Below are 16,325 nucleotides of genomic sequence, written 5' to 3' on the forward strand. Positions count from 1 at the left end.
ATGCAATGGTTTATTTTTTCCTTTTTGAAGATGAGTCTATGGATTATATGTCTGTACCTAAATTTGCAAGCTAGCTGTTGCAGAACAGAACCTGTTAATTCCAGCAGAGTTCCATGTAAGCTTTTATTGTCCCTGAAGAATACCAATTGATTGTGGAAACTTAACAGAAACATAACTCAAATGATCCCATAATCTATTCTAGCAGTGACTTGTTTGATTCTTACCCTCTGTGGCAACAGTATTCAGCTCCATGCTTTTAAAAATGAGAATCTAGTTAACTAAAGGAGATCCATGCAAACAACATCTAGCTTTTTTATTTTGTGTGTGTGATTCAGTGTAATTTAATCAATTATAGTCACGGTGCCTACTTGTAACACATAGCCAGTGCATTTAAAAGAAACTGCCTCCTGTTAAATAATCAGCACATTTTCTGTCTATGCTTGTTTTATTTTTGAAAATGACTAGTATGTTAACATTCTTTTTACTTTTTAGGCTTCATATTTGAATATTTTTCGGCTAAATGCAGTTAAATACTGCATGATGTTTATAATACATCAAAATGTGAATCCTTATTCAGAGTCAAGCAGCTGAAACATTAGCCTTAGCATTTCCTTTGACTAGCACCCAGCATATTACATATTCATTTTTCCTCTCTGAGCTCTGAGACATTAACACAGTTTTTACAGTGTATGTGCTCCTGCTGTTGAGACTGGTGTTCAGTGAAGAAGCCCCATGAGTTGTAAGAACCTAGAATAGTTGGTGTGTTTACCAGAGTCTTGACCAGCTTCCCTGTGTGGACCTTTTGGTATGAAATAAGGCTTCAGATACATGCTGGGAGGAAGGGTACCATCGGTGCATTGTTATGGAAGTTATAGTTAATGAAGATATTTTATCTTCATCACCTTGCTGGGTTTCATTGCTTTGCCAGGAATGCAAAATCTTTAATCTCTCTACCCTTCTCTTACATCTTTTTTCCTAGGTCTATATTTAAGTGAACCTTCTACTCTCTTTTCTTAACCCTCTGTTTGCTTATTGAAATCAGAATGTTTGAGATTACATTCTTAAATAATGTAAATCCTAACTTATTGATGTACATTTTGGGTTTCAGTTTCTAGAAAAAGTTCTTATACAGGCTAACTTATTATACATTTTATACAGGTCAGATTTTATGGTGTTTGACCAAAGGCTGCTGTAAAATTTGCAGAGCAATGAGAAGTTAACAGTGTGTCTTGTGATGTTCAAGGTAAATTGCAGATTTGGATTGAGTTTAGAGCCTAAAGATACATAACATTTCATCAAAGGAATCAAAGCAGTTCACCGGTGTCTAAAATAACTTCAGTGCTAATAGTTGAAGCAGCAGCATATGTGTATTTGAAAAAGTATGTATTCCTTCCCCACTTCGTCCAATCCCCGTTCACTTCCAGTGAGGCCGCTTTGCTTTTCTCCCACCCCTCAGTCACTTTAGCTGGTGGCCTCTCTTTACATGGTGGATACTGGCAAAAGCCATGAGGGACTACCAGCATCGGATGTTTCCTCAATCCTCCTGGGAGGACTCTTCACAGCAGCGATCCTAATCGCTCTAGTCTCATTGAAATTCTTCCCATTTTTGTCTTCTGTGACCCGGAGCTCTTTCTCTCCTGTTCCTATTCCTGCTTTGCTGAGCATTCCTTTTTCATCTCCTCAGTTTCTTCCTCTGCTCATTTCCTAAATGTCCCTTTTCTCACCTGTGGGGTGGCATCCCTTGTTTTCCTCTTCACTTTGCAGGCTCATCCACACTATTGTTTTAATTACTGGGTGTTTTGGCTGCTTCCAGATCCAAAGCTCCAACCTCAACTTCTCTTTTTCCCTATTTAGTTATAATATTAACAGCTAACACTTCCTGAGTGCTTAATGTATACCAGGCATGGTGTAAGCATTTACATGTATTTACTGAGTTGGTCCTATAGCTTTCTTATGAATTAAGATGACTTAGGTTTCCTTATGAGGAAACTGAGGCAGAGGTGTTAAGGGATGCACCTAGGGTCCTCCAGCTAGTAAGTATGGCATGAGGACCAGAGCCAGGCAGTCTTGACCTGGAGCCGGTGCCGTGACCCATTGTGTGCTCTACCTTTCCACTGGCCCTCAGGCTACATCCAGTCAGTCCCCAAGCCTTGTGAGTTGTGCCTCCTTAGTATTTCTGTGCTCTGAATCCCAGCTCCAGCCCCATTACTCTTCGTTTCCTGCTATTCTGAAAACCTCCACCTGGTCTTCCCTTTTCTAGTTGTGCCTCTTGCAGGTGTTCTCCATTTCACCAGGAGTTAAGCTTGTAATAAATGATTTTGTCCATGTCGCTTCTTGGCTTTAAAATGCTTCAGTGATGCTTCAGTGTCAAAAGGTACAGATCTATGTCCTCTGTCTGGCACACACTGGCTTTTGCTCGCTGATTCCTCCCTGCTTGTCCACACTTACCTCCCATCACTTAGCCCTTCTGAGCCACGTGGGTGTCCGCAGACTCTTGCTATTTCTTGCTTAGGAATTTGCCCGTCAGTTGAGCTTAGAGTTTGTTTGTTTGTTTGTTTGTTTTCCCCTTTTGTGCACTGGTTAATCTCAGTATTACTCATTTTTCAAGATCCAGCTGAGACAATATTTTATTATCTTATTTCCAAAACCTTCCCTTATTGACTCCACTCTTCATTCAATAAATATTTACTGTGCTAGACTCCAGGGATATAGGTGATCAGTAAGACAGACCTGATCCCATCCTTCAAGGCAGAGCAGGGAAGACATATAATTAAATGCAGTATCACAATCAAGTGTTTTCCTTCTATGGATGCGTGAAGGGGGTCTTGGAAGACTTCCTGAAGCAGGTGGTCGTATTCAAGCTGAAACCTGAAAGGCGGTTAGAATTAGCCGGGTATGTAGGAGGTGGGGAAGGAATTCCAGGGTATGAGAAGAGAATTGTGATTATGGGCCAGGGATTAGTAAGAACTTGGCATGTTCAAACACCTGGACGCAGTGTCTGAGGCTGCAGCAGTGTGGAGGAAGGTGTGTGTGCTTGGGCTGGGTAATGTACGGTCATCAGGGAGATGCAAATTATAACTACTCTAAGATTCTGTCCCCAACCTTTTAGAATGGCTAAAATAAAAAAGACTGCCAACACCAAGAGTTGACAAAGAAGGTGCAGCACGAAGAAGGTGCAGCAGTTGGAACTGCCCTATTGCCAGTGGGAATGTAAAATGGTACAACTGCTCTCTGAAAGCCACCAGAGTTTTCTAGAGTTAAACATACATCATGTGGCCTAGGAGCCCCCTCCTAGGAATTTATCTAAGAGAAATGAAAACATGTTCACAAAAAGACTTATTCACACATTTTCATAGGGAAGTTTTCATAGTAACTTCAAACTGGAAACATTTCAAATGCCCATCAACAAGACAATAGATGAAAAACTTGTGGCATATTTGTGCAATGGAATACTCTTCAACGATGAAAAATAATGAATTACTGAGATGCATAGTAATATGGATGAATCTAAAGAACGTATAAAGCAAAAAAAAAAAAAAAAAAAGCCTGATGCAGAAGAGTAAATAGTGTATGATTTTATTTTATGAAGTGTAAGAGTAGCTCAGCTTATCTATTATGATGGAAATCATGAAGTAAGAAGAATGTCTTTCTCTTTGGGGGCAGTTGAGGTAGGAAACGATTAGAAAGAGGCACGAAGGAACTCTCTGAGTTAATGGAAATAGTCCATATCTTGTTTTGGTGATTACAGGGATGTAAACGGTTGTCAAAGCTGATCAGACTAAACACATGTATATTGTGTGTTGTTGTCTCAATTAAAAGTCTTTTAGAAAATACATTGCAGCCCTAAAATAATGATAGGTCTATTTATTAACATGGAAAGATAGGTTGCTCATGGTATAGTATTAAGTAAAATAAGTTGGTTAAAAACTCTACCATGACCCCTTATACATTTATAGCAAGATATTTAGATTTTTAAATTCTATTCCTTAACCTCTTATGTATTTTCTGATTCATTTTGAATGAACATTTTATTTTATTTTGGAAAATGAGAACATGAAGTAATATTTACTATACAGTGAAATATTTAAAGGATAGCCTCTTTTCTTTTCATTTTTTTAAGTTTTTATTTAAATTCCAGCAGCTAACACACAGTGTAATATTAGTTTCATGTGTACAATTTAGTGATTCAACACTTACATACAACACCCAGAGCTCATCACAAGTGCTTAATTCCCATCAACTAATTAACGCAATCCCTCACCCATCTTCTCTCTGGTAACCATCAGTTTGTTCTCTACACCCCAGAATCTGTTTCTTGGTTTGTCTCTCTCTTTTTTCCTTCTATGAGCATTTGTTTTGTTTCTTAAATTCCACATATGAGTGAAATCATACACTATTTGTCTTTCTCTGACTAATTTCACTTAGAATGATACTCTCTAGCTCTATCCACGTTGTTGCAAATGGCAAGATTTCATTCTTTTTATACCACTTCTTCTTTATCCACTTATCAGTCTATGGACATTTGGGCTTTTCCCATAAATGGCTATTGTTGATAATGCTGCTATAAACATCGGGGTGCATGTATCCCTTCGGGTTAGTATTTTTGTATCCTTTGGGTAAAAATACTTAGTCGTGCAATTGCTGGGTCATAGGGTAGTTCTATTTTTAATTTTTTCAGGAAATTCCATACTGTTTTCCACAGTGGCTACACCAGTTTGTATAAAGAACATCCTCTTATTAAAACTTTACAGAAATGATTAATTGAGCCATCTAATATGGGAAATATTCTTAAATAAAATTTCACGACCATCTTATGCTATGACTGTGTTAGTTTTCAATGCTTAGGAGAAATCAGAGTATCACATTTATAGTTTAGAAAAATTTTTCATTAATGTTTTAATGTAAGTCCAAGTATATGCAGGGTACATAGTGAAGGGTAAGAGATAAACCACCCCTGTCTCCATGTCATCTAGTTCTTCCCACGGGACACAGCTGCTGTGAACAAACTTATTTTCTAGATATACAGGAAAATATATGTAATACATACATATGTACGAAGACATATGCATGTGTATTATGCAAATGGCAGCATGCTGTGCACGTTGTACCGATTTTTTTAGGAGTTTTTTTTAAATTGTGGTAAAATATTCATAACATAAAATTTACCACTTTAGTGATTTTATGTGTACCATTTGGTAGCATTAGGTCCATTCACATTGCTGTGCAGCCATAACTTTTCTCTGTCTCTAGAACTTTTTCATCATCTCAAACTAACTGCGTACCTGTTAAGAACTTGCCATTCACCTTCACCTCAGCCCCTGGCAACCACCATTCTATTTTCTGTTTCGAGAAGTTTGCCTACTTCAGGTACCTCATAAGTGGAATCATATAGTATGTGTCTCATTGTGTCTGGCTTTGCTTCACTCAGCATAAAGTCTCCAAGGTTCATCCATATTGAAATGTGTCAGAATTCCCTTCCTTTTTAAGGCTGAATCAGGATAATTCATTGCATGATTTACCACATTTTGTTTATCTATTCATCCATCAAAGGACATTTGGGTAGTTTCTTTCTGTTCTTTTCTTTTTTCTTTTTTTAAGTTTATCTTATTTTGAGAGAGAGAGGGATAGACTGAATCCCAAGCAGGCTCTGCACTAATAGCACAGAGCCCAGCACGGGGCTGGAACTTAGGAACCATGAGATCATGACCTGAGCCACTAAGAGTCAGATGCTTAACTGACTGAGCCACCCAGGCACCCCTGGGTTATTTCTACCTTTTGGCTCTTGTGAATAATACTGCTATGAGCATAGGTATACAAATATCTGTTTAGGTCCCTGCTTTTAATTCTTTTGTGTATCTATCCAGCAGTGGAATTACTGGATCATGTAGTAATCCTGTGTTTAAATTTTTGCAGGACCCCCATGTTGTTTCCCACAGCAATTGCACCATTTTACATTGCTACCCATAATGTACAAGGTTTCCAGTTACTTTGCATCCTCATCAGAATCTATTTGCTGTGGGTTTTTTTTTTTATTTGTTTTGTTTCTATTTTTATATTCCATACTAATGTGTATTGTACCATGCTTTTTTAAAAAAAATTTTATGGATATAATTTATTGTCAGATTGGCTTACAAACAACACCTGGTGCTCATCTCAACAAGTGCCCTCCTCAATGCCCAGCACCCATTTTCCCTCTCCCCCACCCCGCATCCACCCTCAGTTTGTTCTCTGTATTTAGGAGTCTCTTGTGGTTTGCCTCCCTCCCCCTCTGTTTGTAACTATTTTCCCCTTCCTCTTTCCTGATGGTCTTCTGTTGAGTTTCTCAAGATCCACATATGAGTGAAAACATATGATATCTGTCCTTCTCTGACTTATTTCACTTAGCATAATGATACCTTCCAGTTCCGTCCACACTGGTGCAAATGGCATGATTTCATTCTTTCTCATTGCCAAGTAGTATTCCATTTTATGCATAAACCACATCTTCTTTATCCATTCATCAGTTGATGGACATTTAGGCTTTTTCCATAATTTGGCTATTGTTGAAAGTGCTGCTGTAAACATTGGGGTACAAGTGCCCCTGTGCATCAGCACTCCTGTATCCCCCTTGGGTAAATTCCCAGCAGTGCTATTGCTGGGTCATAGGGTAGATCTATTTTTAATTTTTTGAGGAACCTCCACACTGTTTTCCAGAGTAGCTGCATCAGTTTGTATTCCCACCAACAGTGCAGGAGCGTTCCCATTTCTCCACATCCTCACCAGCATCTATAGTCCCCTGATTTGTTCATTTTAACTGCTCTGACTGGTATGAGGTGGTATCTCAGTTTGGCTTTGATTTATATTTCCCTAATGATGAGTGATGTTGAGCATCTTTTTATGTATCTGTTGGCCATCTGGATGTCTTCTTTGGAAAAATGTCTATTTATGTTTTCTGCCCATTTCTTCACTGGGTTATTTGTTTTTTGGGTGTTGAGTTTGGTAAGTTCCTTATAGATTTTGGATACTAGCCCTTTATCCGATATGTCGTTTGCAAATATCTTTTCCCATTCCGTTGGTTGCCTTTCAGTTTTGTTGTTTGTTTCCTTTGCAGTGCAGAAACTTTTTATCTTGATGAGGCCCCAGTAGTTCACTTTTGCTTTTAATTCTCTTGCCTTTGGAGATGTGTCGAGTAAGAAATTGCTGCGGTTGAGGTCAAAGAGGTTGCCTGCTTTCTTCTGTAGGATTTTGATGATTTCCTGTCTCACATTTAGGTCTTTCATCCATTTTGAGTTTATTTTTGTGTATGTACCATGCTTTTTAACCTTAATTTCTTGGAGAACCTTCCAGGAAAGAAGAGCCCACCCTCCCCCGTCTTTTTTTTATGTTTGTTTATTTATTAAAAATTTTTCTTAATGTTTATTTCTGAGAGAGAGAGACAGAATGTGACTGGGGGAGAAGCAGAAAGAGAGGGAGACACAGAATCCGAAGCAGGATCCAGGCTCTGAGCTGTCAGCACAGAGCCCAAAGTGGAGCTTAAACTCATGAACCGTGAGATCATGACCTGAGATAAAGTCAGATGCTTACCTGACTGAGCCACCTAGGTGCTTCTGAAGAGCCCCTTTCTTAAAGATGGTATAAAAATCTATATTATCAGTGGACCTCAATTTATTTAACTCTTTGCAATGGATGCCCATGTAGTTTTATTTCTGGTCTTTTGTGAATGCATGGAATGTATCTTCATATGTAGTGTACATAATGCTTTTGTTTATTTTTATACTTTAAAATACTTCCTGACTTTTTAACGAATATGTACAGAAGTATATATGCATTTTAAAATTTGATAGTTATTGCCAGCAATATGTGACAATACCTATGTCCATACATCCTTGATGTCATAGTGTGACGTCACACACAACATTTTGATGTTTCCAGTGTGATGAGTAAACGTGGCATCTCATTGAAGTTGTAATTTGCACTTCCTTCTGAGTGAGACTAAATTTCTTTTCAGTTTGGGGAGGCAAGAATTTCTGAAATAAATGCTTCACATTCTTTGTTCACTTGTCTTATGAGGTCTTGGTACCCTTTTCTAAAAGGAACCCCGAGTGGTAAATATTGACCAAACCGGAGGAGACTCCTGCCTTCATGGAGCCTACAGTCTGTTGAGGGAGGAAGACAGTAAACAGACAGTGTGTAATTAGATTTTGTGATAAATGCTATGAAAGAAATTTTAGGGTTTTCATGAAAGATAACAATTTAGGTGGGATGGGATATGGTGGCTACGACGGGCTCCCAGTGGATCTGTAAGAGCCAGTGAGGTAGATGGTTTCTGGGGGGAGGTAGTGTTATTCCAGGAAGAAAGACTGCACGGACAGTGAACTAAAAGAAGGAGTATGGCTGGAATGAAGTGAGGAAGAAATGATGGGAGATAACTCATTTGCCATTTGTGCCTCGCGTACTAAATCTTTAAAGACAGGCATCAACAATATTGACACGTATATGACGAATTTCCCCAATTATTCCTATATGAGGAATCTTAAAACAGATTTTACTTTTCTTATTAGGTACTTCCCATGAAAGGCATATGAATCAAGCAAATGATAAGCAAATGTTTTTAGGGTATTAATTGATTCATCGGGAGCCTCCATCTTTTTGAATTTTCCAGTTAACTAAATTTTTATTTAAGAATGAATCCCTGTACATCATCTTGTATTATTTCATATTTCCCCAGATGTATGATTACAAATCCAACTCATTTTCTCATGTGAAATTAATTTGTGATTCTTTGAAGCTTGCTAAATGATGCATTTTTTACTACTAAGTTATCTGTAACAATTTCCCCATTAGGGAAAAAAGCTCTTTGAGTCTATCCTTCTGTGTGTGACCAAATTCCAAATGTGTGATGAGTCTACATAGGGAAAAAGTGACACTCAGAGAAAATGATTTGCAGCTTCATGTGCTTGGCAAGTACATTCTTAAGTGTAAATTCTACATCTTAGGCAAAGTGAGCCTAATTTTGATCAGTTATTTAGTTAAGCTTTTTATACCAAACTCCCAAGCAATGAAATGGTAGAAACATAGAAATGAGTGATGCCGTTACCAGTAGTTACAAGTCAGCCATTTAAAAGAGTGAAACAGGAGTGTTTTGATTTTGAAAGTTAATTTTGAAAGTTAGTGCCTGGTTTCCTGTTTTCTAGATTTGCTGTGCGTATATATTTTCTTTCCTTCCCTTTTCCTGTCTTTTCACTTTTGCTTCTATATCTCATGTTTATTAGGAAATATGAGGAAAAATTGTACACGTAAAAAACTTGCCAAAAGCCAGTTTCTTGGCAGAAACTAAGCAATAGATCCTATGGAGGGAGCATGTCTTTTTTGATTTTGTATTCTTCTAGTGCAGAGAAATAGCTCAGGTGATGCTTGTTGAATATGGAGTACATGGAAATTGGAAGCACCTGTATTTTTTCTAAGTAACTTTTTCTGTAGTTACAGGTATTTCCTGTTATGTGATTAAAAAAATTATTAAAGTCTCAAATGTACAGTTGCGGTCCATCTTAATTTTATTTTCATTATGTTGCTAACAGTGGCAATTTTAAATATGGCACTTTTTTGTAGGCTAACATAGCTTTCCTGTTATTTTCCTGTTATTGCTTATATACATTTTGGGGCGGGGGAGGCTGTGTGGCTCAGTCGGTTAAGCATCGACTCTTGGTTTTGGCTCAGGTCATGATCTCTTGGTTTGTGGGTTCTAGCCACAAGCTTGAAGTTTTTATAAATGAAACTATGTCCCATTCTTTTCCACTTATTTAATTTGCTATTTTAATAGTATAAATATTTTATTTTTTTAATGTTTATTTATTTTGAGAGTGAGAGAGAGTGCGAATATGAGCAGGGGAGAGGTGGAGGGAGAGAGAAGATCCCAAGCAGGCTGCACACTCAGCACAGAGCCTGACCCGGAGCTTGATCTCACAAACTGAATCGTGAGATCATGACCTGCGCCAAAGTCAAGAATGGGACGCTTAACTGACTGAGCCACAGTCATCCCAATGGTATAAATACTGTAAAAATAGATTTCATAGCTTTATAGTCTGACCCACCAAAGTGTCTATTTTTGAGTAAGCCACAGTTACATGATAGCTTTTTAACTATAAAAATGGCTTTTATCAAGTAGAATGGCAGGTTTTACTTCATCACTGTTTTCTAGAATGTTTCAGATTCTTTTTATCTTTAACATTTCTTATTGCCTCTATTTTTTTCCCCCTTCTGTTTGGTCCTTGACTCTCCTTTTGATTGTTTCTCCTGACTTCCTATCCTTCTTTGTTTCCTCTTTGTTTTAATCCCCTCAAGCTTAATTTTTATATCGGCCTCTTTTCCTTAACTTTTCTTTTACAGTTAGCTCCTTTTAGATGTCTCACTGTCATATCAAACAGCCTTATCCAAATTTACATTTATGATCACAAAGTGACCTCTCTTCTCAACTGTACTGTGTGTTTAACACTGCCCCACCATCAGACACCAGAAATTAACAGTCCCAAGCCATGTGGGCTGTAATCCTTTCTTCTATCACCCTTGATTTCCTAATTCCCACTGATTTTTCATGAAAACGCCTCCTGTCTCTCTCCTCTTCCATATTTCCTACCACTTTCATATTCTAGGTCGTACCACCTCATACCTAGATTATTCCGAGACTCCTTTCCACCTGGCCCTGTGCTGACTGGTTTATTTTGTGTATGTCTCTGAGCTTCATCTAATGTAAAGCTTTCTGTAAAAAGCTGAGCTGAGAATCTCGTTACACATCCCTCTTACATCTCACAACTATCAGAGTGCCTATTTATGTGCCAAACATGCTTCTCAGGGCTGGGCGTGGAAAAGTGAACAAAACAGCATATCCTGGTTCATGCTCTCTGGGAGCCTATGTTGTGTTCTGATGGTGGGTGGGGCTGAGGAGGGAGAGAGAGAAGACATGGAAACGAACAAGGTAATTCTGGTGTGTGATGGAGTGTGGTGGTATGGTGGGAGTATTTTTAGGTTAGGTGCTCAGGCTGACTTCTTTGGGTAGGTTTTATTTGAACAGAGACATGAGGACCACTGGGACCAGTCAGGCTGGGAAAAATAGGAGAGAAGAAAATAAGTAGGTGAGAATATTCTGGAAAACATTTTAATGCATGGGAGGCTTTCCATGCCTTCCCAGAATGTAGTGACAAGACAGTCTTTAAGGTAACCGTTGTGTTCAGGGGCGCCGGGGAGGCTCAGTCGGTTAAGTGTCTGACTTGGCTCAGGTCATGATCTCATGGTTTGTGGGTTCAAGCCCCACATCAGGCTCTGTGGTGACCGCTCAGAGCTTGGAGCCTGCTTCGAATTCTGTGTCTCCTCCTCTCTCTGCCCCTCCCCTGCTCATGCTCTGTGTCTCTCTCTCAAAAATAAACATTAAAAAAAAAAAAGTAACCATTGTGTTACCTTTCATACATGATTAATACATGATCATAGTAGCATCTGGGCATCATGGGGAGGGGAAAGAGATAGATTGTTTACAAAGAGACCTGAGAAACTACTTGCTGTATATAGTAGGTGTGATTCTTTGCTCAGTTTGCTGTTTCTTGGAGCCCATTCATGCCTATGGGACAGGAATTACGTAGCAAAACAAAACTGATATAGATGAAAAGTTCCATCATTGGAGTGATTTTTTTTTTTTTTTTCATTTTAACTTTTAGTTTTTTTAATCTGTAATTTCTCTTCTCTGTTCAGAAGCAGCAAAGACTTTGTTTGGCCAATTTATTTCTGAAATTTTCCAAAAGATCTGTTTACTGGAATACTGAGATAAGGAGTCACACTTCTATATTTGATGGCCAGAGATTAAATCCCAAATCTGTCCAGACATCTCAGGCTTCCAAGTACTGGCCAAAAGATGTAAGAGCCTGGGTCTGGGCCAGAGCCTCCAGAGTGTGGCTAAATCGGGCAGTCGCCAGGAAGATAAGAAAGAGAACTGACTGGAAGTAGTTTGACAGTAAAAGCAGGTCAGAAGAGCCTTGGATTTAGTTGTATTCATAAAGAAATGCATTTTTTTTTTTTTTTTTTTTTTCATTTCCAGCTTCTGTACCATAAGTTCTTGATTCGGGCCTATGAGAATCCGAGGTTTGACTGGACATTTGGGTTTTTTTAGACACTCTTATGTGAATTGTTAGTTGGTGATTCCCATGGCAATACAGATTAACCTTTATGCAAGGAATTATTCATTCATTCTAATTATTTTATTATTTTTAAAAAATACTTATTTTTGACAGCATGAGTGGGGAGGTGCAGAGAGAGAGGGAGACAGAGGATCTGAAGCAGGCTCCTTACTGACAGCAGAGAGCCTGATGTGGGGCTTGAATTCATGAGCTGTGAGACCACCGCCTGAGCTGTAGTTGGACACTTAAGCGACTGAGCCACCAAGGCGCCCCCATTCATTCCGTTTTAAAAAGTGTGTCCATTATCCACTCTGTCACTGATTATACGATTATGCATATGTTTGAATAAATCAGATGTTGTGTTAATGCTGTGGATTCTGTTATAGGCTTTATAGGAAAATGTTAATCTTTTATGTCTGGTCTGCTTCAACTAAATTTGGCTTGGTACTTGACTGTTAGTGGTAGGTATCCAGTGATGTGTATCCTTATTAAAGCTGCTGCTTTTTTCTGAAATTTTACACTATTTTTCAAACCATCGTGCTGCAGACTGACAAGTCTGTGACATTTAAGGTGTTTGCTTAAATTCTTAACTTGTGTACTTCTTCAGGTACTTCTTCAAATTTTTAGTCATTTATCATTTTTTTCCTTGGAGGAAGCTATCATCTTGTAACAATTCAGTTGCTCTAGGGCTGGGAATCTAGTTACCTTGTATGGCATTATGGCAAAGGAGTACCCAATGGACGGATAATGGTAATGTTAGAGCTTTTCACTCAATAATGTAAAATAAACTATACAGATAACATTTTAGCTGAATTTGGAGCAAAGTGCTTAATAATGTTTTCTATATTCCCAGAAGCATGTGATATTTACTAGCTTTACCTTTATTATTATTACTTTTGTGTAGTTTGCATGATTAACTTAGCAGTGTCAGAAAGACTAAAATAAATATTGATTTTTTTCAATATAGGTGTATTGAAACAAATGTAGTGCTTAAAATGACAGTCCTTCAATAAACCCTCATTCGGCATATACCACAAGTAAAGCGCTTTGCTAGGTGCTTTGCAAGATTCAGAAATAAGTCAGATGTGTTTCCGTCAGGATCTTTGAAGTTGTCCGGGAGATTATAACTTTATGAAAAGGAACTTCCAAAGTGACCTACAGTGGCTTTGCCTAGGGTGGAAGTGGTGGGGGGGAGTGTCACCACAGACACTTTACTAAGAATGTTTTATCACCAGGGTGACAAATTTGAAATTTATTCCCTGGTTTAAAAAACTTTTTTTAGTAACTGATATAAATACTGGTTACACTTAAGGGCTGTCCCTAATGTTTATGCTGTTGTAAATCTTTTATTTGAACTTTTCTTGTGTGTTATTGTAAACTCCTATATTACTTTCTCTCCAGTTTGCTACAAAATGGTCAGTTTGAAATTGTGACAGGTGGCTGGGTTATGCCTGATGAAGCTGCTTCACATTATTTTGCCTTAATTGACCAACTAATTGAAGGACATCAGTGGCTGGAAAAAAATCTAGGTATGTATTAATGTCTTTCTCCTTCATTTGGACAACTTTGGGCAGTTAATTTGGGGGAACATGAGATGTGGCTTTATTTATTTTTTTTTAAATAACCAGTTTTCCCAGTATTTTTTATCCCTCATCAATTTATGATGTTTATTTGATCATAAGCTAAGTTACATAAATGTAATATGGTCACTTTTACAGTCATCTACTTTGTAATCTATTATTTTATGTATTATTCTTATTAATTTTAGAGTAGTTTTTTTCTAATAATATCCCACTGGGGTTTTAGTTTTATATTAGTTAAAACTATTAGTTAGAAGAGGCAAAAGTCTAATTTACTTGCCTAAGAAAAAAAAAGCAAAAGAAGAATGAAAAGAAGGTATTCGTTTTGTCATTGAGAATTACAGAGATATATATAGTAACTTCAGGTATGGTTGGATCCAGGGGACTCAAATTTTGTTGTCTAGGCACTGTCTCTTTTGGTTCTGCTTATTTTTTCTTGGCTTTCATCTTCTCCTGGCTCTCTCCACATGGTGAGTAAAATGGCCATAGGCAACTAGGACTCTCATCTTCCTAGTTGAACCAGGAGAAGTTTTCCTTAACACCTTAACTAATTGGCTCACTTTGGATTAAGTGCATAACCCTGAGCCAGTTTCTGTGGCTAGAGGTATAGGAGCTGAAATCACCAAGGCCTAGTCAGCTCTTGGAAATGGTCATGGGGCGGAAGGGTTTGTTGAAGTCAGGGTAAGCCTCACCTGAACCACGTGAATGGGTCGTCCACGAAAGAAGAATCCTGTTACTACTGGAAGAGGATGCTGCACTGATAAAATCACATGTTCACTATAACTTGTTATGTGTTAATAATTGGTAAATCTGGTTGAAAACTTTATCGGAGTTCTTCATATGATTCCTACACCTTTTCTCAAGTTTGAATTCTTCCAAAATAAAAATAAAGAATGAATGGGGGTGGCAGGGGTTTTAGCTGAATAGTGTGTTGTTTGGAAATACCACATTTGTTTCTCCATTTTTCAGTTGATGGACATTTAGATTATTCCCCTTTTGGCTGCTGTGAATAATGCTGCTATACACACTTGTGTAAGTTTTTGTGAGGACATATGTTTTCATTTCTTTGGGGTACATACCTAGGAATGGAAGTGCTGGGTCATTGGGCAGCGTGCTGTGTTAAGCGTTTTGAGGAGCTGCCTAATTGTTTCCAAAATGACTGCCCCCTTCTACGTTCTCACCAGCAGTGTAGGAGGGTTCTAATTTCTCCACATCTGCAACAGCATTTGTTACTGTCTTTTTTATTTTAGCCATGCTAGTGAGTGTGAAATGGTACCTCATTATGGCTTTGATTTGCATTTCCCTAAAGACTATAATGTTAAGCATTTTTTCACGTGTGTATTGGCTGTTTGTATATCTTGTCTGGAAAATTGTCTATTCAAATTATTTGCTATTTTTACAATTGGGTTCTTTGTCTTTTTATTGTTGACTTGTAAGAGTTCTTTATATATTCTTCATACAAGTTTCTTGTCAGACAATGATTTGCAAATATTTTTTTTCCATTCTGTGGGTTTTGAGTTTCATGAAGGTGTCCTTTTTTTTAAATTTTTCTTAATATTCTTAAAATATTTATTTATTTTTGAGAGAGAGAGAGAGGGAGAGAGAAACAGAGTGTGAGTATGGGGGGGGGGTGCACAGAGAGAGAGGGAGACACAGAATCTGAAGCAGGCTCCAGGCTCTGAGCTGTCCGTACAGAGCCCAACACAAAGCGTGAACTCACGAACTGTGAGATCATGACCTGAGCTGAAGTCAGTTGCTTAACCGACTGAGCCACCCAGGTGCCCAATGAAGGTGTCCTTTGATGCACAGAAGTTTTGATTTTGATGAAGTCCAGTTTGTTTTTTCTTTTGTCACTTGTGTTTTGATGTCATAACCAAGAAGTCATTATCTAATCCACGATCGTGAACTCTGTGGTTTTTTTCTTAGAAATTTTATGGTTTTAGCTCTTACATTTAGATAATGAATACATTTGAGAATATGAAGTTTCTTCTGGTGGGCTTTGGCTGCATCTTGTAAATTCATGTTCTGTTTTGTTTTCTAAACAGTTTGGAACAACATGTTATTTTGGATACTTTATTTTTATATTTGGCCATGGAATGCTTTTTTAAATTGTTTAGGTTTTTGTTGTTAATTTCTGCTTTTATGAACTTTATTACACTAATATGATCATTAGAAACTTTTTTTTAAGTTTGAGTTTTTCAGATTGTGTTTTGCCCAAAATACCCATTTTTATAATTGTTCCCTGACTTGTCTTATGTTTTAATACTAAATGTACTTGAAATAATCCAGTTTTATTAATTATATTATTCATATTACTCAGGTTCTAATTTTTAAGTCTATTAGGTTTGCCAGAAATTGAGTGGTGTACTTACTCTTTTTAATGATGCTTTCCTGTTATTTTTCCTAACAGTGTTTACTTTTATATATTTTGACAATCTTAATGTTACTTTAATAGCACAAAATCTTTTTCATGAAAGGAGGTAAGAGCTAGGCAGAGACCTATAAAGGATGCCAGTACTTTGCTAGGTTTTCCTTGGTACAGCACATATTTTTTTAGGAGGAGTTAAGGAGCAAATTGAGGTAAAAGTGTAGCATAAAACAAATC

At 37.7% G+C, this 16,325-nt stretch overlaps 1 protein-coding gene across 1 annotated transcript in view; it reads left to right on the top strand.

Annotated features, from left to right (window-relative positions):
* Window positions 1–16,325, top strand: part of MAN2A1 (mannosidase alpha class 2A member 1) — a 167,300-nt gene that overhangs the window by 46,066 nt on the left and 104,909 nt on the right. The window contains exon 5 of the mRNA XM_045500567.1: window positions 13,542–13,669. Within this exon, the coding sequence (XP_045356523.1) occupies window positions 13,542–13,669 (128 nt within the window). The remainder of the gene's footprint in view (window positions 1–13,541; window positions 13,670–16,325) is intronic.

This window comes from Leopardus geoffroyi, chromosome A1 (assembly GCF_018350155.1).
Source record: "Leopardus geoffroyi isolate Oge1 chromosome A1, O.geoffroyi_Oge1_pat1.0, whole genome shotgun sequence".
Classification (NCBI taxonomy): Eukaryota; Metazoa; Chordata; class Mammalia; order Carnivora; family Felidae; genus Leopardus; species Leopardus geoffroyi.